Genomic DNA, 25,503 nt, shown 5'->3' on the forward strand with positions numbered 1-25,503 from the left:
TTCCTAGGAAGCTGACACACCCCAAGCTGGTACAGCTCTACGGCGTGTGCACCCAGCAGAAGCCCATTTACATCGTTACCGAGTTCATGGAACGGGGCTGCCTTCTGAATTTCCTCCGGCAGAGACAAGGCCATTTCAGCAGAGATGTCCTGCTGAGCATGTGCCAGGATGTGTGTGAAGGGATGGAGTACCTGGAGAGAAACAGCTTCATCCACAGAGACTTGGTAAGCTGAGTCCCCCTGGCCTCCCATTCCCCGTGGCTTCCTACACCCTGGCTGGATTCCATCGTCCCGCTGGGTCACACAGTGAGCTGTGTTGTATTAGTTCCCTGTTTTTGTCATTAACAAGATTTCATTATTTTCAAACTTGGTAAATTTCAATCCCTTGATAATTTCAAAGGAAAAGACCTTTATTAAATCTAATAGCGTACAGACTTATTATCTCCAAGCAAGTTTCCGTGAAGTAATTATTTGCGCTCTGGGAGATTCCCAGGAGATAGCTAGCCAGCGCACATTTACTCAGTGTCATTGTGTTATAGATAAGAGTGTTAGCTTCGGGGAAGTGAAAGCGGCTCGCCTAGTGTGAGAAACAGGGAAGTTAGGTTTAACCTTGACCTTCAGACCAAGTCTCAGGCTCTGCTTTACACACCGAACAGAAAGTACTAGAGAAATCCTGAGCTCTTGCCATTATCTCTCAGCTAAGGAAATTCTGGGAGTTTTCCTTACTTCTGAAAATACTAGGAAGAAAGAAAACAACCAAAAACCCCAGCCCTGTTCTAAAGGTCGGTGGCAGAGAAGCTTCGTAGTTCCTTCCTCTCCTCTCCGACCTTCTCTCCCTTCTGCGTTCCCTCCCCAGCCCTTCTTCACAGGTAACCACTGTGGGAGTGGCACAGTCTGTCCACCTTGATTATTCCACATCACATTGCATCCACCCCTTTTAGCTGCGTTGTGATGGATCTGATTCCTCAGAGCAGGAGATGCGGGGTGCTTCGTTATAACGTCACCTTACAAGGCCTTGCTTTCGTACCATCGGGATATAAGCTCGTTTGATTGGCAAGCGGGTGTTTTTCCTACCTGCATTGTACAGGCAAAGGAAGTGAGAGGAACTGGATAAAACGTCATCGGGTGCCAGGGAGATGGTGGAGGAGCTGGACCCAGAGCTTGCCTTTAGAGGCCGTATTGTAACTCCCATGTCACTGTGGATTTAAGGCATAATAATGGATTGAGGATTTGTCGAGGGACTCGATCTCCTAGGTGTGTCGTCGGCTAGACCCAATCCACTCAGTAAATTGGATTTGCAATGTGCTTTTCATTGTTTGGCTCAGAACATCGTGTTAAAGTTCATAGCATATCATAAAGGCAAAGGGCCTTGTAAAGTAGATGTGGCATATAACATTAGTTTTGATGATTGTGTCACTGTGACAATGACTAATCGTCATGTGGAAGCTCGTGAATTAAGCGTTGTCCTAGTTTTGTCCTTGTAGAATGGATACAGACCGAATATTTTCTTGATTCTTGGCCCTTGTCCATGCAGAAGTTATTTTCTTGATTTTTTGGGGGGGGGGGGCATGATACTCATATGAAACCCTGGAAGGTTTTAACATCCTTTAAAGTATTTATCCTGCCAGGTGAGAATAAGATTACTAACACAATTTTTGAGCCAAGTTTGAAGCAAGCTTCATTAAATTCTGACTAGGGTAATGGAAACTAGCCAAGTCCATCTCAGGATGCCCAGAGAATGACTGCTAATGACATTAGCCCAGTGTTCATAAAGACAGACCTACAAGGCTTTCGACTTTATCCAACCAGGGGCAAGCATAGATCCATACCTTCTGCTTACATGTGACCAAGCACATCTTGCACATCTGGGACAGCCAGCCTGGTTTACAGCAGTGAGAACAGAACACATGGCTTGTGGTCTTACATGACCGACAGTCCCCAGCACTCCAGGAAGTTTCTGTCCTTGGGCAAATGAAGCTTAAAGACACATTCATTTTATAGATCTTTTAAACACAGCAATTTAAAACTTAAAACACAACTTTTGCCCTCACAAGAGAGAGTGTGATGTGCCTTTCCCCTAGGTAAAGTGCCTCACGGGCTTGCTAGTGACAGCACGGTGGCAGTCCTCCTGGGAAGGGGCCGATAATTCAAGAAATGGGCATGAACTGTCACTTGAGAGCAGCTCTTAAATGTGCTTGGAGGAAAGGAGCTCTGGGGAGTTGCCACGCAGGAGAAAAATAGGCATCAGAGGAGTGAGGGAGAAATCTTGTCCATCAGTTGTGGTGTTAAAAAGACCATATCTTGCTTCTGAAAAGCAGTATGCCATTCTACCAAATTATTGTATTGATTCATGTAACTTTCAAGAATAGACCAAAACCCAAAGACATATGTCTGTGTTTTACCATATATATTTTAATATATGTCTTAATATATTAGGAACCTCATACATGACACAATAAAGTGTATCCTGGATTTACACATAGCTATTCTTTTGGCTGTTGAAGTGACCACTCTTAGGTTACTGGTCACTGTGACAATTGTGTGTCTCCACTGTTACCTAGAGACGATTCATCTTTAATGTAGATTACAGACTTCAAGAGTGTTGTCACCGTCAGTGAGAAAATCGCATAGTAACACAGTCAACCAACAGTAGGCCTGGACGAGAAGGTTGGAGTGTCCACTGGTCCTCGTTAAGTGTGATGCTGGTAAAGACAGTGTCGTAATGCCTTGTGGCATTTCTAATCAGTCTTTCTCCAGGACGCTTCAGATTTATGTTGGCGGCACCTTCGGTAGGGATGGAAACAGTTTCTATGGACACATCTACATCTTTGCTGATGTGGACTGTATTCTATATAGTAGAAATTGAAATAGTTCTCCCTTGATTGCAGGACTTTTAAATAAGTGTAACATCTTAATATTGTTTTCCAGGCTGCTAGAAATTGTCTAGTGAATGAAGCAGGAGTTGTCAAAGTATCTGATTTCGGAATGGCCAGGTATGGCTGAGTACTGTGTGTTTTTAGGTGGTAGTCACATTACTTTTGAATAATTAATAAGCATGGGAAGGCCTTGGTAGCATAGCTCAGTAAGTGAATTGCTTGCCCCCCAAACACGAGAACCTGAGTTTGACCAGAATGCAGGAAAAAATTCAGGAGTGGTGGCTCATGCCTTGTAATCCCAGAACTGAGGAGGCAGAGACTGGTAGATCCCTGAAGTTCTCTGGTTAGCCAGCCTGGATTAATCGATGGACTCTAAGCCATTGAGAAGAACCTGTTTCAAAGTAGGAGGGCAGCGTTGCTGACCATACCATCCAAGGCTGCCTCTGTCCTCTCTGTGCACCCATAACCCCACAATCATACCCTCCCCAAACTGAAACAAACACTCGGGCCCTAGTTGTAGTGATGCTCGCTTATAATCTAATTCTTAGAGGTGGAGGCAGGACAATCAGGATTTCAAAGTCATTCCTGGATATATACCAAGTTTGAGGCTAGCCTGGGCTACATGAAACCATGCTTTTAAAAAATTAATGTGGGAATAATTTGTACCAATAAAGCAATAAGGAAATCCCTTCACTGTTGTAAGGTTAAATGAGATGAACTACATATTGTGACATTAGTAATTCTCCCCACTAGATGGTACTAGAGCCTATTAAATCTCTCTCTCTCTCTCTCTCTCTCTCTCTCTCTCTCTCTCTCTCTCTCTCTCATTTCTGCTGGAATATGTTTGGTAATCCAGTGCTTAGTATATCCTTGTTTGCAGTGTTTTTAATCTCTTAAGTTTTGTAATTTTAATGGTGTCAGAATAGACTTAAGAAACATGTTGTCTGTCCTTCCTTTTCCCTCTCTCCATTGAGTCCTGCATATATTAGAAATCAGACTAATATATGCATGACTCAATGGCGTCATATATATGACGAGACTAACCCTGTGAGCCACAGACATGAGTAAACTGGAGGTAAAGCCCACATGTAGCGTAAATGCTAGAGAAAGGAGATACATAGACCTGGAGTTAATGTCTGTGACAGAGCGGGGGTGGGGGGGGGTGGGGGGATGTCAGCAAACAGTGGCCTGTCGGTCCAATCTGCCTCTCTGTGCATCCTGTGAGTAAGAGATGGCCTTTTTATTTAAAAACAGTTAAGAAGAAACTAAAAGCATATCAGGACACCTGAGAATTTTCTGAAATTTAAGTCACTATCCATTAAAAAAAAAACATAGTGTTATTGAGACTCTCAGTTTTGACCAACTGTTGATACTGTCTGTGGTCACTTTCACATTGCAGAGGCAAAATCTTGAGCTGTCACAGGATGGTGGCATGCCCTGCAGAATCTGAAATCCTCTGTATTATCTGGTCTTTCTCAGAAAAAGTCTCCTGTCTTCTGTGAAAGAGCTAACTTGGGTGTGGGGGTGGAGCCGGACGCTGGAGATCTGGTGACCAGAAAGGCTTTTTTCATGTGGGAACGTTGAGTGGACAGCACAGGAGAGACTGAGGGGTGCCACCTGAAGTCTGGGACTAGTGTGACCCGCCCAGGGAATCAGAAGAGGGCCAAGGAAACTGATCCAGAGGCGGAGCTAAGAGAAGTCAAGAAGACAGAGAAGTGCTGGGTCCTTTCAGGCCAAGACCAGCTCCTAAGAAGATGCTGGCCTCTGGAGGCCTGACCACTATCATTAGCAGCCTCTGACTCTCCAAGCACAGATTACCCAGTCCTTGTCAATGTGCTGTAGGTAAAGATGCTTAGCACCTGACGATGGCCCTGCGCTGTCTTAGTACCTTTCTACCAGTGTCCGTAGTGCTCCTTATGCACTAAATTCAGACTTGCCTGACTGACGACTATTTGATCCAGCCCAAGATGGCCTTGTCTGCCTGATACCATCTTTGTCTGCACAAGAGGAAGTTGGTGTGCTCATTTGAATTTTTCTCCTGGTAGCTTTAGAATTAACTTCATATAAATATGCAATGCATTAATAATCCCTCTGATAAATACCTCCTAGATATACAGCAAAGGAGCTGAAGTCCTCGAACCCATCACTCATTGAGGAACCTCCCCAGAAGTGTTTGGTGCTACAGTTTCTATGTGTCTTTCTGGATACATAGAACATCTGTAGATGTTCACATAGAAAATAATAAAGTGTTGTTTGTGTGTGTGTGTAGGGACAGTGTTCTGGTACATAAATATGATATATTACCATCTTCTTATACATCTTTCTGCCTCCGATCTTTTTCTTGCTGTGAGCTCATCGCTCGTATATATGCTGTAGCTTTAAATTGTGGGGCTGTAGGGCTCAGAGCGTGGGTGGCTCCAGTTACTTCTTACCACTTCCTGTAAGCAGCTCTTCTTTAGATATTTTGTATACAAGGCCTTCGGATAAAACTTTGTTCAGAGAACAAAGTCACAGACCCCAAAAGTTTGCAACAGTTGTATCGTCTTCTGCCTCTGTTGCCTCATAAGGAAGGTAAATAACAGAGCAATAAAAGAACACATAGTAGGCCCACCTTCTCATGTTCTTAACTTACTCAGAGGAGCTAGATAGACATCACTAGGCAAGGCGGTGAACTGAACGTTTCGATTCAGCCAGGTACGTGCCTGGTAGACTCCAGTCACTGCCTTGGTCAGTCTTTGTAAGGGGGAGAATGAAAGCTCACGTCCGCCATGCAAAGGTATGGCTCATGGTGTGTCTCATCTTAGGTACGTCCTGGACGATCAGTACACAAGTTCCTCTGGTGCCAAGTTCCCTGTGAAGTGGTGTCCCCCAGAAGTGTTTAATTACAGCCGCTTTAGCAGCAAGTCAGACGTCTGGTCATTCGGTAAGGTCCATGATGCACGTCTCCTCCCCTCCTCTCTGAAGAAGAAGCAGACACATCACTGAGTAACCTTATCATTTTGTAGGTGTGCTAATGTGGGAGATATTCACAGAAGGCAGGATGCCCTTTGAGAAGAACACCAATTACGAAGTGGTAACCATGGTTACTCGAGGTCACCGACTTCCCCGGCCAAAGTTGGCTTCCAAATATTTGTATGAGGTGATGCTGAGGTGCTGGCAAGAGGTACGGCTGTTTGTCTGTGTTTCTTCTGGATCATGGTTGGCCGGTGGATGGGGAGTCCAGTTCTTGCAGCTCAGTGAGGGTGCGCCTCCTGCACTGGGATGTCAAACTCTGGCAAGAAGCTTTACCTTGGTTCTGAATTTTGAGAGGAATCTGAAGAAACAGACAACGCTAACAGTTAGCTTAATACTCAGGCTGATGCTTCCCTCCCCAGTGGGAGCCCCTCCACAGCCAGGGCCTTGAGAATAAGCTTCTCTCCTTTCTGTTCAGTAACTGTGGGGTTAAAAGGTTCACTTTCTAGAGAAGGGTTCTTCTTTAAACTCATTGCCTCTAGGTATCTTACTTAATCTCTGAAAATTAGAAACATTGAAATGTCATCTCCATAGAAGACAGTAAACCCCAGAGAGACACATATATTTTGTATCCAGTTCTTTCAATGTCATTTTTAGAGTAACCCTTTGAGGCTTAGATACTTGTACTGTGACCATAAGGCTCTCACGAGGGTGATACTTGCCCAGGGGCCAGTTACTTACAGAGCTTCAGAGACCCATCCTGCACCAAAGCCGTCACTTGCTATGACACCACCCACCAGCCGATTGGGGTGCACAGAGGCTGATTGGGCAGGAAGTGGTAGCAGGGACAGCAGCAGGAATGATTGAGTGGAGGATTTGGTTACAAACATGGATGGAGCTTAGTCTGAATTGTAGGAAATGAGGTTAGCTGACAAGGGGAAGGGGGTGGGATGGGTCACATAGTGTCCTCAAAATGAGTCAGACTTGATTTCTCAGGCACTATAGAACTCTAGTAATCCCAAACAGGGACACAACATCGAGGGCTCAAAAAGGAACCCAGCAGCCGTGGGGTTGATTAGGGCAAAGAGAGGTCATCCTGTGTTTCTCTACTCCCTTGAGCCTTTACCTCTGAGTGTTCTGCAGGATCTGAGCAGTGAGAATTTCCTGGGGAATGGATTATGAAACTGACAGCTTCTCTTTAACTTTTAACTGTAGAGACCAGAGGGAAGGCCTTCGTTTGAAGACTTGCTACGTACGATAGATGAACTAGTCGAATGCGAAGAAACTTTTGGAAGATAAACGGCGGCCCCAGTTTCCAAGGCAAGAGGAAGAAACGGCGTGCCATTGGAACGAGACTCCCTTGATGCTTGGGAATAGAGACTGCTCTGCTCACAGTGTGGAAGCTGGAAAGCGTCCGCTCCTGATCCAGCCTCAGCTACGTGGCTGCTTTGCAGGATGCACAGATGGTCTCTTAGAGCTGGGGACTTGAAGCACTCATTTTGCTCATCCCTTCAAGAGTTTGAGCACCAGCCATGCACCAGGCACTGTGCCCAGGCCTCGGGAGATGAGCATGGGTCTGTGCTAGCTGGCGCTAGTAGAAAGCCAGGGTGTTCGAGATGAGAAGGAGCCATGCCCCAACATTCTTCTGTGCCCTTTGGCTTCTAATAAAATGGGCCTGGGGTGTTGTCTACCGCCGAGTTCTAGGTAAAGCAGGAACCCACCTCGACAAGTAGTAATCCTTTGTTTTGAAAACATCTCTTTCCAAACCTGTTCTTAGTAGTACGTTTAAAAATTTGTATACTGTATATATTGTAAATGCATATAATATATAAAGTTATATATTTATAAGTAACATGAGTTTATCTCTTTAGCTGAAAATTTGGTTGTTGTTGTTTTTGTTTTTGAGACAGTGTCTCACTGCGTAGACCATCCTGTCTTCGAACCTGCGGAGATCTGCCTTTAATCGGAACTTTTAGGATTAGAGAATGTCTAGTCCTAAATCTGACAGCTGCCAGTTCTATCTCACCGAGGGGTCAATATGGCTTTCTGAAGAGAAGACCGCCTGGGTCCTTCAGTTGTTAGACATTTGACTCACGAGTAGACTTGTACAAATAGAAATATTCGCCCCTCTTGAGCCACAGCATGGCCTATGATGAACTATCTGACCCTGACCACTGTGGTCAGAGCTGATTAGAATTAGGTGGGGATTTTCATGACAGAATTAATTACCTCAAAAATCCTAAGACTGTTTCTGGGACACTGTGGATGCTCCTGTTGAGATGCTGGGCTCTGGACCAAGGTGTTAGAACCAAGTGGTATTTAACACAATTAGGTCCCCAGAATGGCTTCCCTGTGGGAGTCCAGGATGTTGCCAAGGAAACTGTGGAGAAAGTGTTTCAGGCTGCCATGTGTTTTTCAAGAAGCCTGGTTGGACTTGGGTCCCTGGATTAGTGAAAGTCTCCATTCCAACTTTGCCCCAGACCCTGATGTCCCGTTTCTCTGAGGGGGTTTCTCGCTCACAGTTTCCTTTTCCTAACGAGCTTCAGCAGAAGCTAACACAGTTTCTGTCAGTAGAAACCATTCCCTATCCAACACACTGTGCTTGGTGTTGGAGAGCCCCCAGGCTGAGGAAGCACAGGACTGTTCCTTCGCAGGTCAGTGGTCCCCGTGTTCTCTCCCGTGCTGGAGCATGTGGTGAGCACACAGGCAGGAGCTGGCTTCCCTCTGACTTCTTTGGTCAAGAGTCGGTGCCGCCATATTGAAGGCTGTGCTGAGGGCTAAGCTCATTCCTTCTATAATGGATAACAGTGAAATATTCTTGTCAGGATGTGCTTATTCCTTCCAACTCCCCACACCACAGAACCAGATACACCTTTTAGTGGACCCATGTCTCCAAGGAGCTGCTGATATGCAAGCATACTTTACGATTGGTGTCGTGCCCCACCCATGTTCTCCTTTTATCTGGATGAGCTGTGAGAGGAACCAGGGGGTGCTGAGGAAAGTTAAAAGAAGGTAGAGTTCCTGTGTGAAAAGTCTGAAATACTCTTTCTTACCACATGTATGTCTCAGGGGGGCAGGGTGCATGTGTGCAGATGGAGGCTACAGTTGATGCTATGTCTTCTTTCCACCTTGTGTGGGGAGGTAGCCTCTCTCACTGAACTCAGAGCTGGCTAATTTGGCCGGTCTAGCTAGCCTCTATGCCCTCATGATCTCTTGTCTCCATCTCCCAAGCATTTGGTTTACTGGTGGGATACCACGCCCACCTGTCAGTTATATGAGCTTTCTGGCTCTGAACTTGGATCCTTATACTTCTGTGTTAAACACTTTGCCCACTGAACCATCTCCTTAGCCTATACAAATACCTTCTATGGGAAAACAAAACAAATGATTCATGGCAGAACTTGGGAACTATTTTCTCTGTCTGTCTCTGTCTCTCTGTCTCTGTCTCTCTGTCCCTGTCTCCCTGTCTGTCTGTCTGTATCTGTCTCTCCATATCTCTTTCTCTCTCTCTTTCTCTCTCTCTCTCTCTCTCTCTCGTTCTCTCTCTCTCTCGTTCTCTCTCTCATTCTCTCTCTCTCGTTCTCTCTCTCTCTCTCTCTCTCTCTCTCTCTCTCTCTCTCTCTCTCTCTGTCAGAGTCTCTCTGTGTATCTCTGGCTGTCCTGGAACTCTCTATGTAGACCAGGCAAGCCTTGAACTCTGAAAAATTCATCTGCCCCTGCCTCCCAGAGTGCTGGGATTGAAGGCTTTTTGCCACCACGCCCAGCATCAGTCACTCTTTAAACAGATTGTCCCCTAAATCAGACCCATGGGGGTCAGTCCTGAGTCAGAGGACCAAACATCCTAGTTTGGATATTCTCAATCCCAGAATCCAGTTTTCTTGTACCACTCTGAGCCCTTGGGCAAATGAAATGTCTTCTTGTCTGTTCCTTAATTCCAGCATCTGCATAGGGAAGACAATTTTACTTGATCATTATTAAGGTCCCTTTTACCAAAATTCTGTGTTTTCTTCAGAGTGTTTTCTAGACACACCCACAGATGTAGGTTTGAGGAAGTGCCTAACACCTCAGATCTGGATACAGAGCTCGGAAGTTTCTTATATAGGCCAGTGGGTTGTCATTCACACACTCTTGAGGTTTTCAGAACAGGAAATTAGGTGGGGTAAACTTTGCCTGTGAGAAACGTCACAGGCCAACTATGCTTTCAGTTGAAAGATGTGTTACTGTGAATGGAACACAGCTGAAGAACCAAGGCTTCTGTGTGTGCCCAGCCAACAGGGTAGCCATGATCCTGTCCTCTTGTGAGTAAGATGGGCCTTGCCCTTTAATGTCACGGCTTGTTTATGGGTATGTTGCCTACTTTGAACCCTAGGAGTGGGTTTTGCAAAAACAAGGAATGTGTGAAATCTCAAAGATAATTTCTTCAGATGTAGTGACAGGATTTTGTGGCTTATTTAAATAGCCACCGTCTCCTGATAAAATTATGTATTTGAGAACTGAGAACACAAATAACAAACAATATTAAAAAAATCATGTATTTGCATGTGTGGAAATGCAGGTAGTGTGGTGTGACGGATCTGTCTCCAGAATGATGAAGAGCTCAGAGGTGAGGGTCAGGAGATCAGAACTTCTGGTTAGCCTCAGCTTTGCCAGGTTCCCTTTGGTACCTTGGTTGGATGAACAAGTCTACAGAGTGAGTGCTCCCTTTCTGCCTCCTCCTCCCACAGCGATCATAAATAAACAATGGGCAGAGCTGGGCAAGCACGTCAACTTAATTTAAGAGTTGCTTTGAAAGACTTGCACAATTTTTAGAAGCACTCCACGGTTAACTTTAAGACTCAAGAGAGGCTTATTATGTAGATGGGTTTAGAAATGTAAGAAGAAAAAAAAAGACGATCTCTGATTTTGATTCTAGATGCCCTTAGAATCAAACATCAGTAGAACTCAGTCATTCCAGATTAGGCCAGAATTCTGACTTATTTTTAGCTGGCATTAGGAAAAACTGACTGAGTTTTACATATCTCTTTAAGCCATAGCACTTTGTTAGGACCCCACAAACATTGGTAGGATTTATGAAAAAATAAACAAATGCTATTTTAATGGTGCCTTCCTTCCTGAATCTGATTTACAGTTTTGATTCGCTAAGACCAAAACAAAATGAACAATAACAAAAAAGGCTTCTCGTTATCAGAAACAGGCCAAGCTACGCAAGAAGAAAAAAATACAAAGAATTGCCACACGTCCCCACCTCCCCAAAGGTAGAGCAACACTGAGCAGTCACAGAATATAGACCTTTAAAGGCGTTGGTTGTTTCTCGTGATATCAGAACTAGGGGTCAGCCATTCGTTACAACAGGAAAGGCTCAGTTATGTGCAAAGCAGGTCGGCGCAGAGGCTGTCTGTCTAGGGATGGAGTGGGAGACTAGTTATCTGTGGGGTCTTAGATTTCCCCTTGGCCTAGAGGGAGATGGTTTTAATGCAGTGTCCCTCTGCCATCCAGTGTATGACAGATGGCAAGAATCACCTGTTTCCTTCTGACATGAGCCATACCTAAGCGTTGCTCCATTTTCTTCTGGGTGAAATAACGAGTCTTTGCCATTGCAGGGCACCACCAAGCACCCTCCAGGGTGTTTGAAACTTGAGGGTGCTTATTTGTACGCGCGAGTCATTGACCAAGCTCATTGAATGTTCACGGGGTTGCCATGGCAACCTGGAGTCATAGGCTGCTGGAAGGGGAACAGGGGGTATTTGCGTAGGGTGGGATTTTGATCGGAAAGGAATGATGGCGGCCTCTGAACAGGATCCAAGGACACTTCTCCACTGAGTTTACGTTTGTGACGTGTGGTGGGAATTGCCAGTGTATTTAGCAGCTAAGTTACCATGAGAGCAGCGGCAGCTCAGACAGTTACTTAGATGCCAAGATCCCAGAGCAGCAGCTGAGGAGTGGAATCTTTTCCCGCCCACTCTTCCCAGATGCTTTTAGTCTACTGTTTGCGCCGTTTTATTGTTCTGAATTTATAAAGTAGAAAGAAAAACCATATAAAATGTTCCATAAGTATATTATTTATATAAATTATTATACCTAATATTAAGTTCCAGTTTGCCTGATGCATGCCTGGGGTCCTTTCTAAATGCAGGTTTCTGGGTTCATTATCATTATTAGATCTGAGGGTACAGTAAGGACCTTGGATCATACTGCATTTCCAGGGCCTCTCCATTCCCAGAACACTCACCCACCAACCCTTCAAAGCTAACAACCCATTATTACTGAAACTTAAGCAAGGATAAGCAGGGAAGCTGGGGTAGGCATCCTCTAGGCTGGCCTCTGGTGTAAGCATCCTCTAGGCTGGCCTCTGGTGTAAGCATCCTCTAGGCTGGCCTCTGGTGCTAACTACTTCTAGGTAGCCATGCTCATGAGTAATCAATCTCTCATCTTAGGAATCGATTTAGCTCTTCACTTCTCTCAGATAGAATATGTAAAGACAATGGGAGGTCACCTCTGAGACTTAGTGCAAAAAAAGATGCCACTCTTGTCTTGGCCACTCCTGTCTTGGCCGTCTCAGGCCCCTCTGTAACTTGGATCATCAGCTGCCCTGGAAATCCAGAGTCCACGAACCAAGTGCCTGCCAATGGCTGTGGTGTGAGCTTGGGTGTGGTTTTCTAGCTCCAGGCCGACATGGTTTGACTGTGGCCTTAGAGACAGTGAGCTCTGCTGAACTCTTAGAGAACTTGAAAGGGGACTCTGGCCAGCCTGAGCATGGCAAACGCGGCTTTGGCAGGCCTTGCTCTTCTTTCCCACTCCTCTGCCTTGCCTTGCTAAACCATTAGTTAGGTGACATCCTAAATAGACCCCCAAGGTCTATTCCTTTATTTGACCACTTCCTCACCCTGAGGCTGACTACCAAAGTCCAGCTATGAAAGTGTTGAAGTCCAGCAATCAAAAACCCACTTTGGCTCACCTAATTAACATGTCCAATTGAAATCAAACACCTCATTCTAACACGGGGGTTTTCCCCCTTTACCTTTATAAATGGCCATCTTCCTCTAGGCCGCATGTCTCCTCTCTGTCCAGAGGCAGTCCTTTCTCCCCTCCCTTGTTCCCTTCCCCTTCTCCCTCATCCTCTGTCCGCTCTTTGTCTCTGTTTGCTGTTCTTTGTCCTTCTGGGGCAAATCTCCTTTGTGTTGAGAACTTGCTCCTAGGGGCCTCTAGCCCAGACTGGTCCACAGAAACAAAGCAATCATAAAAGTGATTGGCTGCAGGCAGATTTGTTCCCAGGAATAGAAAATGTCTGTGGTAGGGTTGAGGAGATGACTCCGTACTTAAGAGCACCAGCTGTTCTTCCAAAGGACCCTGGTTCAAATCCCAGCACCCCCTGGCAGTTCACGACTGTCTGAAACTCCAGTTCCAGGGAAATCTGACACCCTCATTCAGACATACATGCATGCAAAACACCGATGCACATAAATACAAATAAATAATTTTTTTTTAAAAAAAGAAAGTGTTTGTAGTGGCAAGGGCAGGGATGTTACAGATCCAAGGCAAATGTTTGTTTCTATCACTGTTGTCTCTGCTGGAGTCAGTGCTCTTTCTCACCCACAGACACAACACATCTGTTTCCTTTTGTCTTGGAATAATGTCATGTTTCCCCTGTAACTCACCTGTATAAAAATGACAGTTGTAGGGGTTGGGGATTTAGCTCAGTGGTAGAGCGCTTGCCTAGCAAGTGCAAGGCCCTGGGTTCGGTCCCCAGCTCCGAAAAAAAGAAAAAAAAAAGAAAAAAAAAGGCAGTTGTAGCCAGTTTGTACCCACCTCTGTGAGGCTTCCCTCCTTCTTGTGTGCCCATTTGCAGATCCCCTAGCTCCTGTGAGGAGCCCCCACCCCCACGCCCCGTGGCTAGTCTCATCCACCATCCCTGCCCCCAGGCAGGTAGCTCAGCTGTGCTTCAGGACCCATGGGCTCTCTGGTTCGTTCTGGCGTTTCTTTACTTCTCAAGCTGACTGGAAATTGGGTGAGATCGGCGAGCCTGTGACCTGTGAGCCCACAGACAATGCAGTTCTAGGAAACAGGACCTTGAGGTGTGGGGCAGAATAGAGATTGTGCCTAAGATGACTGCAGAGCCCAGCTCGCAGGCACTCATGGGAAGGAATCAGCATTTTTGCAAACGCAGCTGGGCACACCAGGTAGGGAGAGGTGAGGAGACCTCATGTTTAAGGTCAGTCTGGACGGCCCTATATGTTCCAGGCCAGCTTGGCCTTCACCAAACTATCTCAGAACAACCACCAAGGGCAGGGGATGGAGCTCAGCGATAAGAGAGAACTCCTGAAGCACTTGCTTCTAGGAATTTACTTGAGGGGTAGAGAGGGGGACCTGACTACAGCTGGGGGACACATATGCTATCCACTTTGGGAGACACACAGCCTTCCCTCACCCTTTGTTCCCAGGAATATCTCCCCATGCTCTCTACAGATTCAGACTCCCAGGCTTCTAGAGTCTTCCTTGCACTCCTTTTCCAACAACCCTGAACCTGGGACACAGGACAGGCCAAGAGTCATTCTTATCTACCCAACTGTATCCATTCCCAGACCCGTTTCTTCTTTTCTCCTACTGTGGAATTCCCCAATGTAACTATTCAACAAAATTTCATGGTCTAATATGAAACAAAAGAAAACAAAGTGGTTTGGGGCCTATTACAGACTTACTCCCTTCTTGGCCAACATTTTTAGAAAAAAATAGTACTCAAGTGACCATCATTTCTTAGAAAGTTATCAAATATGGTGGCGTAAACCTGGGCCCAGCATTTGGGAGGCAAAGGTTGGGGGGTCTGAAGTTCAAGACCATCCTGGTCTACTTAGGGAGATGGACTCAATAAATGAGTAATCAATCAAACAAACAAACAAACAAAAGCTATGTAGCTGTACCCACAAGATAATTACCACACAGGTGTAAAGGGCACAAGGACTAAAGAATAACTTTTTAAAGTGGGATAAACATTCACATGAAAACCGCAACCTATTGCCTTTCCTTCTTTCTCGATGCTGACTTTCCACTGGTGTGTGCTATTGGTTTGATGTCAGCAAACTAGAGCAAAGCTACCAGAATTGAGCCTCCCCAAACTCCCTGCCAACTCCTTTAAAATGTGCCTGTCCCAAACAGCCATAAAGCTTGCATCTAGTGATGGGATCCTTTGGCAGAGAGAGAAAAGTTTGGCTTTTCTCCTGGTGACATGAGAAGGTGGGGAGAGGCAATACCTAGTTTATAGTGAATTTAGAGTATCCAGTCTGGTATGCCCCTTTAGTCCCTTCACCGAGGAGGCAGTAGTGTGAGTTCAGACCTAACCTGGTGAGTTCTAGGACAGACAGAGCTATGTGAAAAGACACTGTCTCAGAAAAGATCCATTCTGCCCATCCGAGGCCACAGGTTCGTGAGTCTTTCTTTCCCCCAGCTTTCTGGAGTGGATTCACCTAAAAGTATTCACAGCTTTTATCTCAGGGTGGTTCCTGAAAATGGGTGATTTTTTAAGCCTGTTTTTAAGGGAAAAAAATCACCAGCCACCTGCCAGTTACTATGAAGCCCGCATTCAATAGGAATGGATCTCCTCAGAGGCACCGATCCAGAAGGAGCTCAACACGGCCTACGCCAGCAGCTAAATTGAGATATTGCTGGTAAACCTCAGAAACTTGAGGACACGGTGATTACTTCCCAGCTTGCTTGATCAATGGTTTTTCATCACTATGGTTTTGTCTCCTCAGAGGTGATCATAAGTACTGCTTTGGGAAATCATGCTTCCTCCTCCACCCCACCCCACCCCACCCTACCCTACCTTCTCCAAGGTTCCTCAATGAATGCTTATTCACAATCAAATCCCTGTTGTGGTCACTGTGAGCCTCCTGGGAGGAAGAAATCCCCCTGGGCACACACCCCAGATAAAAGGAGGAGGGGTCATAGGTAACAAATAGTCCAGGTACCACCTAGCGATGTCCCAGTGTGGAAAGATGACAGAGGTCATGTCTGGATGTGATGCCCTTTTTACCAGTGGCATGGCATTAAGGATCTTTGCTGGGGAATGAGAAGCAGACAGAAAGAACAGTGCAGACATAAGCCAGGGAGAGAGAGCTGGGTTCCTACAAAACTCTTCAGTTCTAAGTGCCCTTCCCACAGAACCTTCCAGCAAGTAAAGGGTCATTGCTCACTCCTAAGGCATTTTGTGTCTCTGGACAAGACTCTAACTAATGCACATGAGTTCTTGTATGTAAAGGTTCTGGTCTATTACTCTGAAGATCTAACACAGTCATAAGCCAACCAGCCAACCTCTGCCTATTCACAGACCCACCCCTTCTGCCACCACTGGTGTTCACAAACAGCTGGCCACCTCGTGTGTCCTTGCTCCCCATGAGTTCCCAAAATGCTAGACATATTTATTTATTTATTTATTTATTTATTTATTTATTTATTTATTTGTTCTTTTTTTTCGGAGCTGGGGACCGAACCCAGGGCCTTGCGCTTCCTAGGTAAGCGCTCTACCACTGAGCTAAATCCCCAGTGGGATTTTCTACAAGGGCAAGAGCTTTCTCTCTGCAGGTTCATTGTCAAAGAACACCGACTGACTTCTGTCAAGAATGTCTGTGGAAGGGAGCTTACCAGTTCACTCACTCTCCTGGAAGACCTAGGTCCCATAAGCAGGAAGTGCCCTCAAATCTAATGATCGCTGGCATCTGCATTGGGGAGAACTTTGGTCGAGTGTGTTAACATTTAATAAATATGTCTATGGGGGTTGGGGATTTAGCTCAGTGGTACAGCGTTTGCCTAGCAAGCGCAAGGCCCTAGGTTCGGTCCCCAGCTCCGAAAAAAAAAAAAAAAAGATTTTTAGGGGCTGGGGATTTAGCTCAGTGGTAGAGCGCTTACCTAGGAAGCGCAAGGCCCTGGGTTCGGTCCCCAGCTCCGATAAAAAAGAACCAAATAAATAAATAAATAAATAAATAAATATGTCTAGCATTTTGGGAACTCATGGGGAGCAAGGGCACACGAGGTGGCCAGCTGTTTGTGAACACCAGTGGTGGCAGAAGGGGTGGGTCTGTGAATAGGCAGAGGTTGGCTGGTTGGCTTATGACTGTGTTAGATCTTCAGAATAATAGACCAGAACCTTTACATAATTAAAGCAACAGCAAGGCAGGCTGTGCTTTCATGTAAAGGCAATGCCTTTGCTATGAAGTTGAAAAGCCTTCCTCCCAAATTCCAGGCTGCAGAAGGGAACAAAGCTAATGCTGGGGGGAGTACTGTTGGGTTTTCAGGCCACTATACTGGGGTTGTGCATCCATGAATTGGGGCTCAGTGAACTAGGGACCGTCCTCTTCTACTTTCAGATAGTGTTGCCTGCAGGCTGACAATGAGCTTTCTCTTATTTCAGTCAGGGGCTGGGTATGGCTTAAACAAGAGGCGCTGTAGAGGCTGAAGGCTCCATTGGCTTCCTCAGCCCTCTCCCTCTGCCTGTGTTTAGAGGAGACCACATCTGTTTGGTGTTCACCTTAAGTGTGTCTGGTGAGAACATAGTCAACAGAAGTTGATGGGTGCTAGGGAACTGGTGGGGAAAACTGATAAAGTGACTTCTGTTAGCAGGTGCTGCTCCCCAGCTGTCAATCACATTTCATCTTATTGTTACGCTCCTGGACTCCGAGGAAGCTCTCTGGGCTTCAATTCTGGCTCAGATGCCCTGCAACTGGACAAAGCACTGAACCACTCATTAATCTATTTGTAATGTTGAGACCGGTCCAGTTATCCCCCCATATGTTCACTACTTTTGCTTTGCTGTGACCAAAGTTTGCTGATACAGGCAACTTAAGGGAGCAAGAGTTCATCTTGGCTCACAGTTTCAAAGGGCTCACTCAGTGCCCATGTGCTTGGACAGAAGATCTTGGTAGCAGGAGCTGTAGAGGAGAAACACTGTTGATATCATGGCCAACAGGAAGTGGAGGGAAGGAGGAATGATGACAGCTGGCTGACTCTCCCCCTTTTGTCCCTTTCTTCTATCTGGGTCCTTAGCCTATGGGATAGTACCATCTGTATTCAGCATAGGTCTTAAGTCTTTAGTTAATCCTCTCTAGAAAGATCAGGGACACACCTAAAGGTGGACCTCACCAGTCTCCACCGTGTTCTAAACCTCATGAAGTTGACAATGAAGATCAACCATCACATCATAAAGTAATAAAACCTATTTCAGTGTGAGAGTGCTGACGTCAGTTAGCCCAGGCTAGTACATGGTGTAGTGTGATAGCTCTGGGTACATGGCGCCAAGTGTGTGATAAGGGTTGGTAGAAGTTGGGAATAGGATTCCTAGAAAATATTTTGTTTTTAATTTTTGTTTATTACTCCCAAATGAAGCTTTTATAGTCAAGGACAGTGCTTTTTTCTATAAGAAAATGGGGCCGTGTCTTCTTTGACACCCATATGCTAATCCTAATAGAACTGATATAACTGAATTTTTAATAATTCCATTTAGCATTTCTGGATTCAATGCTTGATGCTGGGTTATAACCCACTACCACCAGACCAGCCTTGATGCGTAATTTTGGATAAGCTTTTCTCAGTTCCTGTTTTTTTTTTTGTAGATCTGGGATGGAATGGAAGGCTTGTGGCCCCCAACGTAAATGTTAGTTAAAGTTCCCAAAGGTCTCCCTCAGCCTTGCTGTCCCACATGATCCCCTAGTCAAAGGTCATGGTCAGCACATGGTGCTGCACACATGGTCTGTGCTTGAGCTCCTGAATCACAGGGTTACTGCCAAGGCACAATACAGTGGCAAGAAGACCCACCGTGTCCTCTTCAGCAGTTATTTACTGAGCTCTGGCTACATGCCAGGTACTGATCTGGATGCTACGGTGGGTGGGGGGGCTTGATATAGGATCAAGTCCCTCAGAACAGAAGGACACATGAACGCTTAGAACACAATGGCTTTCAATTTAAGATAATCGTTTACCCCCCAGGGGACATTTTATAGTGTGTGAAGTTGTTTTGGTTTTCACAGCTGGAGGGTGATGGTGGTGTGGCTGTCAAAGGGGAGGATGTGTTGTTGCTACACACATCTTGTATGCACTAGCGGTGCTAAGTAGGGTACACAGGAAAGACCCCCCCCACAATAAAGGATGGGGCGGGGTGGGCAATGGCGATAATGGAGAGGTTGAGGTTTCTGAGAGAGCTGAAGCCCTGTGTACAGTGGGACCTAACTAGGTAGCATGGGCCAGAACAGTCAATGTGTGCTTGAGGAAGCCACAAAACAAAGGGAGTAGATTGCAGTGGGAGTTCTTTTCAGAAGTGTTCAAAGTCCGAGAAGAGAGAAAGTTGGAGATGGGGATGCGGTGGGAACTGGTGGACAACAGAATCCAACCGAGGAGCTTCTGACAATGAGGGGCCGACCGTATTATACTGAAGACAAAGAAAGAGCTGTTGGCCGAGGCTGCTCCAGGGACTACAGAATGGCTGGAAGAGACCACTCGGAGCAAAGACCCTAGAGTCAGGCACAAACATCCAGGTACAAATTTAGCTCCGGGTCCTGGATCTCTGGGCAGCACCTCTCTGACTCTCGTGGGGAGTAACCTCCCTACGACTCACATTTCAAATCTGGAAAAGTACTTGAAAAGTACTTGCTGTTCCACAGGGTCACAGTAAGAGCGCATGAATGAATGCTCGTGCGTGTGGGCATGTGCGAATGGCATGCGTGCGTGCGTGCGTGCATGTGTGAGTGTGAGATTTGCTGACCCAGCGCTGGTGATGAGATGGAAAACAAGAGCTGCCCAGGTGGAGCCGACTGACGGCCGACTAGATATCCATGATGGGTCTCACTGAGATCCGTGGGTTTCGGTGGCGGTCTGACGAACATGAGAAGTTAAGAAGGAGAAATGCGCTAGGTTTCTTATTGAGCGTAATGGAGGAGATGAAAAGCTCCGATCACACAAGCAAAGAGGGTGGATGAATTAGACAAAGAAAGCCCGCTCATATCAATCACTAAAAATCATATGTATGTAGAAAGTCCTAGAACATCAGCCTCCCTAATGATACTTTTGTTTGATTTTTGTTTTTTTTTTTAATTTATAGATTTAAAATTTAAACATTTTTTTGGTAAACATAAGGCAAACATATAAACTATGTAATTATTCTTAGCTCTGATTATATTAAATATTATAGGTTATATTAAAATTTGATGTCACAAGTGGCTCTAGCACACCTGGCTACACCATCTTGTAAGTTTCTAGGCTGAGTGAAGTTGCTTGTGCTTTGATACGGTGAACTGTGCCTTTCTGCTGTCTGCTTACGACCCACTACTGCAAGGAAGAAAGGTCTCAGGCCTGGGCTTCCCTTACTACAAAGGCTTTCATAATCCAATCCTCTGTGTCCTCGAGCCTCATTGTTTTCTATGGTATTCCATTACTCTGGTCCCAAATACAGCTTGCAAACCCCGATAAAATAGTCTGAGGGAACTTATGATTTGGTGCTCCCTCAAACATATTTACTCATCCACTTACCCAAAAAATATTTATCACATATATTATTTCTGAAGAACTGTTCTAGTCTCTTAGGAAATAACTATAAGCCAGATGGACAAAAATCTCTCTTCCCTTTCTAAAGGGAAGGCAGGAAGAAAATACTCAAATAAATGAAGGATGAATGAATGAATGAATGAATGAATGAATAGTATGTTAAAAGTAGAGAAACGCATGAAAGGAAAGAAAGAAGAAAGAACAGAACAGGAGGTCTTCCAGGCAAGCATGTAGCTGTCTGTAATAGTCAATGTTCCCACTGACAAGGTGAGATTTGAGCAAAGACTTGGAGGGACTGCAGGGCCTTGGTGCTTGCTGGGGACAAAAGGATGGCAGATTCTGGAAGGTTTCATAGGCTACTGTGAGAAATTTGGCTACAATTCTCAGTGAAATGGGAGCCACTGAGGAGTTAGCAACATGATCTGACAGGTTTAAAAAGAAGTTACATTGGTCACTGTGTTGAGAATAAATGAAGTGGGTTAGGGTCAAAATAGGAAGAAGCCAGAGGAGGTAACAGTGGTTTGACCATAGTAGTAACAGACGTGCTGGAGGAAGGCTCTGTGTGTGTGTGTGTGTGTGTGTGTGTGTGTGTGTATGTGTGTGTGTGTATGTGGTGTGTGTGTGCATGTGTACACATACATATTCACATTCTCACACTCACACACACTAACACTCACACTTGCTGTTGACAAGGTGGAGAAGGGTGGAGAGAGAAAGTCGGGAAATAGAGAAAAGCTAAGTAAGACTTCCTAGTTCCTCTCAACGTCCAGTTGAGATGGCTGCTCGACATCCAAGTGAGGAATTGGAGAGTTCGTCTGGTGTGTTCGGCTAGAGCTCATTAGAAATGGTCTGGACGTGTACATCCGTGTGTCCTGAGCTGATCAATAGTTCGTTAAGCTACAGAAGGAAATGAGAAGAATCAAAGGAGGGAATGAGACAAGGAAAAGACGAGATCAAGTTTGGAGGCCAGTTAAGAGGCCAGGGAGGTGGATGAGGAAACTGAGAGCAAGCCTAGGCGTGCAGTGTCAGATGCTGCGCAGGGCAAGCTTGGGACTCGAGAGGGTGGCTTGGGACTGACCGCTGGACTTCATGGTGTGTGGGTCACTAATGACCCTCAGAAAAAGAGGAAGTAGAAGAAGAACAACCAGGGGCAGCAAGTGTAGGCTATTTGTCCCTGGATTTGACCATTAGAGGAGTAAAACTGTCAGAGAAAATAAGATTACGGAGCCATCTGCCGTGTTCTATTAACAGTGGTTGAATGGACAGCGTATTCATACTGATAGAAATGGTCTAATGAGAAGAGGAAAAAAGCCCCTGGAGCACGCAGCTACTGGAGCACTAGTCCCTGGAGCACTAGTCCCTGGAGCACTAACCCCTGGAGCACTAATCCCTGGAGCACTAGCCGCTGGAGCACTAGCCGCTGGAGCACTAGTCCCTGGAGCACTAGTCCCTGGAGCACTAGCCCCTGGAGCACTAGTCCCTGGAGCACTAGTCCCTGGAGCACTAGCCCCTGGAGCACTAGCCCCTGGAGCACTAACCCCCTGGAGCACTAACCCCTGGAGCATTAGCCCCTGGAGCACTAGTCCCTGGAGTACTAGCCCCTGGAGCACTAGCCGCTGGAGCACTAGCCCCTGGAGCACTAGCCCCTGGAGCACTAGCCCCTGGAGCACTAGCCCCTGGAGCAGTCTACCAGCTCCAACATCGTATATGAGGGTCCCAATATTGACACTGGAGAGGGCCTTTGCAAACAAACCTGGCCCAAAGGGGTTTGGTGTTGACATCAGCTGCTCTAATGACGGCAATGGTTTTATCCTCTGCCCTGGTTACTCAGCTCCATGCAAGAAGCAGCAAGGTGAGCTTGGAGACTGAAGCTGTGATGGGGATCAGCCCGTGCCCGTCACTGGAAAGAGTGAGGGCCCTAGCACAGCACTGTCTTGGTTTCTTGAGAAAAACCGAGAACGCTGGCAGCAGCTAAGGCAAGAGAAGGCTAGATTTTAAAATAAATAAATAAATTTCTATCTTTCAATTTTTAATTCATTTTAATTCATGAATCTTGGCACTGTGTCTGCATGTATACGTTCCCTGTGTTGGCAGAAGTTTCACATTTGAATACTCCGTGAGCTTAGGCGTGGCACATCTGTATTCCATCTTCCGTATTTCTTTGGCATCTGAGTCTGAGTGTGCATGCATGTGTGCTCACACACGAACACATACAAATAAACACCTATGCACACAAATAAAAGTAAAACAAATCTTTTTTTAAAAAAGTTTTTTTCCTGCCTTCTTTCTTTTCTTCCTTTTTTTCTTTTTTCACAAGTAAGGTCTTGCTGTGGCCTGAAATTTGTTATGTAGATCAGGTTGTCCCCAAATTCAGGGATCCTCTTGTCTCTGCTCCTGAGTACAGCAGTTAAAGGTGTGAGCCAACCCCCCCATCTCCCACCCCACCCCCTCAGCAAAAACAGCCCTTCCATGATGGGGGGAACACAGCTTTTCCTATGGGGGTCCTGCCTGGTGTCGTGGCTACTATCACAGTGATGCCAGACGGCAGATTCAAAGTCAGAACTAAGATTTATTTGGTCATGGATAAGCATTATCAGGGATAATCCTGTTCATTGGGGAAATGGCTTGATGATCTACTTCTCAAAATGTCACTGGTGGTGACCTGGGACAGAGTGCAACATCACAGAATGCGGTCCACACAGAGCTTTTGGAAAACCCCAGGGATTTGGGGTTACTTCCGGACTTGGGCTGCTGATCACCTGTTATTTGAGAAGGGACTGACAGCTGAGAGCAAGGACTGGATTCCATAGGGTTTTCTTTACAGAGTCCAGCGTTTTACAGAATAGATTTCAAAGGACATTTAGTCAAAAGACAAAGCCCATGTCATGTTCTTCATCTGTGATTTCTACTCTTCTCCTCACTGGGGCAGCAGTGAGGGGGGCAAGACCTTCAGTTGGCCAGGCACTAGTCCTGGAGCACTATCCCCTGGAGAACTATCCCCTGGAGCACTATCCCCTGGAGCACTATCCCCTGGAGCACTAGTCCCTGGAGCACTAACCCCTGGAGCACTAGCCCCTGGAGCACTAGTCCCTGGAGCACTAACCCCTGGAGCACTAGTCCCTGGAGCACTAACCCCTGGAGCACTAGCCCCTGGAGCACTAGTCCCTGGAGCACTAATCCCTGGAGCACTAATCCCTGGAGCACTAGTCCCTGGAGCACTAGCCCCTGGAGCACTAACCCCTGGAGCACTAGTCCCTGGAGCACTAGTCCCTGGAGCACTAACCCCTGGAGCACTAGTTCCTGGAGCACTAACCCCTGGAGCACTAACCCCTGGAGCACTAGCCCCTGGAGCACTAACCCCTGGAGCACTAGTTCCTGGAGCACTAACCCCTGAAGCACTAACCCCTGGAGCACTAGTCCCTGGAGCACTAGTCCCTGGAGCACTAGTCCCTGGAGCACTAGCCCCTGGAGCAGTTTGTCAGTTAGAAGTTCAGAGCTCACTTTCTAAAAACAAGCAAACAAACAAACAAAATCAACCCAAAATGTAATGGACCTAATTTAAAATTCCTGCTAAGACATTTCCTTGGAGAACACTGTTTCTGGAAACCCATTCTTCTATACAGATAGCCAACACTAGCCATGACAAAGCAGATAAGACTACACTGGCCACTCACAGACAAAGGAAATGCAGAAACTGGGCCAGAGAGAGGAGCCTGAGACGGGAAACCACAGTGGTCACCGTGCCAGCACTTCTTTGTGCTGCTTTGCTGACAGTTTTTTTGTCTTCTCCTGAAGATGGTGGTGATGTTCCCAAGCCTCTGACCATGTGTTGTTCCCTGTTCTCGTCGGGAGCATAGCCAGAGTCGTCCACACAGTGTCATGGCCTCCCGACTGCGACAATGATCTCCTTTTCAGACAGCACCTTCCAGTCTATCCTCTGTTGCTGCTGTTGCTGCTCAGTGCAGGGGAGGTGAGTCGGCTTTGAGGGCAATTTCTTGGAAATGGGCAAACTCGGTTTCCTGGCTCTTAAGTCTCCTGTCTGTGTCTGTTGCTTTGTATGGGAAGCTCTTTCCCACCTGGTCCCCGGTGAGTGGCTCATCTTCTTAAAGACATCAATCAAATTGCAGGGGTGCTCTGTTCCTTGATCCCCCCAGCCCCCCGCCTGCATACAGTTTAATTCTTCTGTATGTTCCCACAGAATGCTGCGGCTTGGTTCTTCCCTTGAAACTTGTCTTATATGTCTGTGTTCCAGTCAGTTTTTTTTTCCCGCTTAAGCACAAGAATCTCGTCTTAGTTATATAAGACTCACTCTGACAGAGTCTTCCCCTTTGGTATGTGACTGTGTAAGAATTCAATCAAGGCATCATGTCAGTGGCCATTTGATAAGCTCCGGCGTTTTCCTTCATAACCCTCGACTTTATAGGCGAGAATACCCGAGGCTTAGAGAGGTCGCTTTCTTTGTCTGAGGCTATAGTATGACATGGTGGAGCCGGGGTTCACCATGCTCTTAATCGCTCACCTGTGCCTGTATGGCAACAGGTGACTCGGAGGAAAGGGGGAAGCACTTTGCACTCTGCCTGACTCAGAGTAAGTGTTTGTCGGATTGACTATAATTTTAAGACCCTCACGAGTACCAGACGCTGGGCATAGGACATAGTCTTGTAACTTTATTTCAAAGCCACTCTGAATTCACTTAGCCTCTCTGACCTCTGTCTGGATACAGAAAACAAAATCCTCAGAGTTCCAGTTCAGAATCTTTGAAGGAGCTAGAAGTAAGAAGATTTCATTTTTTTTTTTTTAGAAGAAAAGGTACCCAGATTGTTTTATCTCTGAAAGAATCTAAAGGATTTAGGAACCTGCTTTTTATTAATGATTGTGACGCGATTGTTTTTCAATGGCAGACGAGTGACAACACGGATCAGCCTAAGCAGAGAGGAAGAACTCTCAGAAAAGCATTCCCAGCGTCAGAGGCAGTGGTTCTCCAAACTGATGGGCAAAAGTCAAGTGAGTGCCATTGTCACAGGGACCCCCCCAAAACTAGAATCATGATTGGTACACAGTAAGTACTCGATAAATGTTCTAGAAGAAAGTGAGGGAGGAAATCCAGTTAAGCTAGCCTACTCCACTAAACTTAAACACAAGAGTCTGAAACA

General features: G+C 46.1%; 2 protein-coding genes across 10 annotated transcripts in view; both read left to right on the forward strand.

The window, feature by feature from the left end:
• The window catches only part of Tec (tec protein tyrosine kinase), a 109,007-nt gene extending 101,328 nt beyond the window's left edge, over positions 1-7,679 (forward strand). For 4 of the 8 annotated variants that reach the window (XM_063273685.1, XM_063273683.1, XM_063273684.1 and 1 more), the window contains 4 exons: positions 8-224; positions 2,928-2,992; positions 5,680-5,798; positions 5,881-7,679. In XM_063273685.1, the coding sequence (XP_063129755.1) occupies positions 8-224; positions 2,928-2,992; positions 5,680-5,798; positions 5,881-6,278 (799 nt within the window). In that variant the 3' untranslated portion in view covers positions 6,279-7,679. 8 annotated transcript variants of the gene reach the window in all.
• A 1,706-nt stretch (positions 7,680-9,385) lies between these two features.
• Txk (TXK tyrosine kinase) overlaps positions 9,386-25,503 on the forward strand; it is a 56,185-nt gene continuing 40,067 nt past the window's right edge. The window contains exons 1-3 of one of the 2 annotated variants that reach the window (XM_039091893.2): positions 9,386-10,125; positions 24,146-24,320; positions 25,252-25,354. In XM_039091893.2, coding sequence (XP_038947821.1) covers positions 24,250-24,320; positions 25,252-25,354 — 174 coding nt within the window. In that variant the 5' untranslated portion in view covers positions 9,386-10,125; positions 24,146-24,249. The remainder of the gene's footprint in view (positions 10,126-24,145; positions 24,321-25,251; positions 25,355-25,503) is intronic. The other variant, NM_001024255.1, reaches the window with a different exon arrangement.

Source organism: Rattus norvegicus, chromosome 14 (genome assembly GCF_036323735.1).
Source record: "Rattus norvegicus strain BN/NHsdMcwi chromosome 14, GRCr8, whole genome shotgun sequence".
Lineage (NCBI taxonomy): Eukaryota > Metazoa > Chordata > Mammalia > Rodentia > Muridae > Rattus > Rattus norvegicus.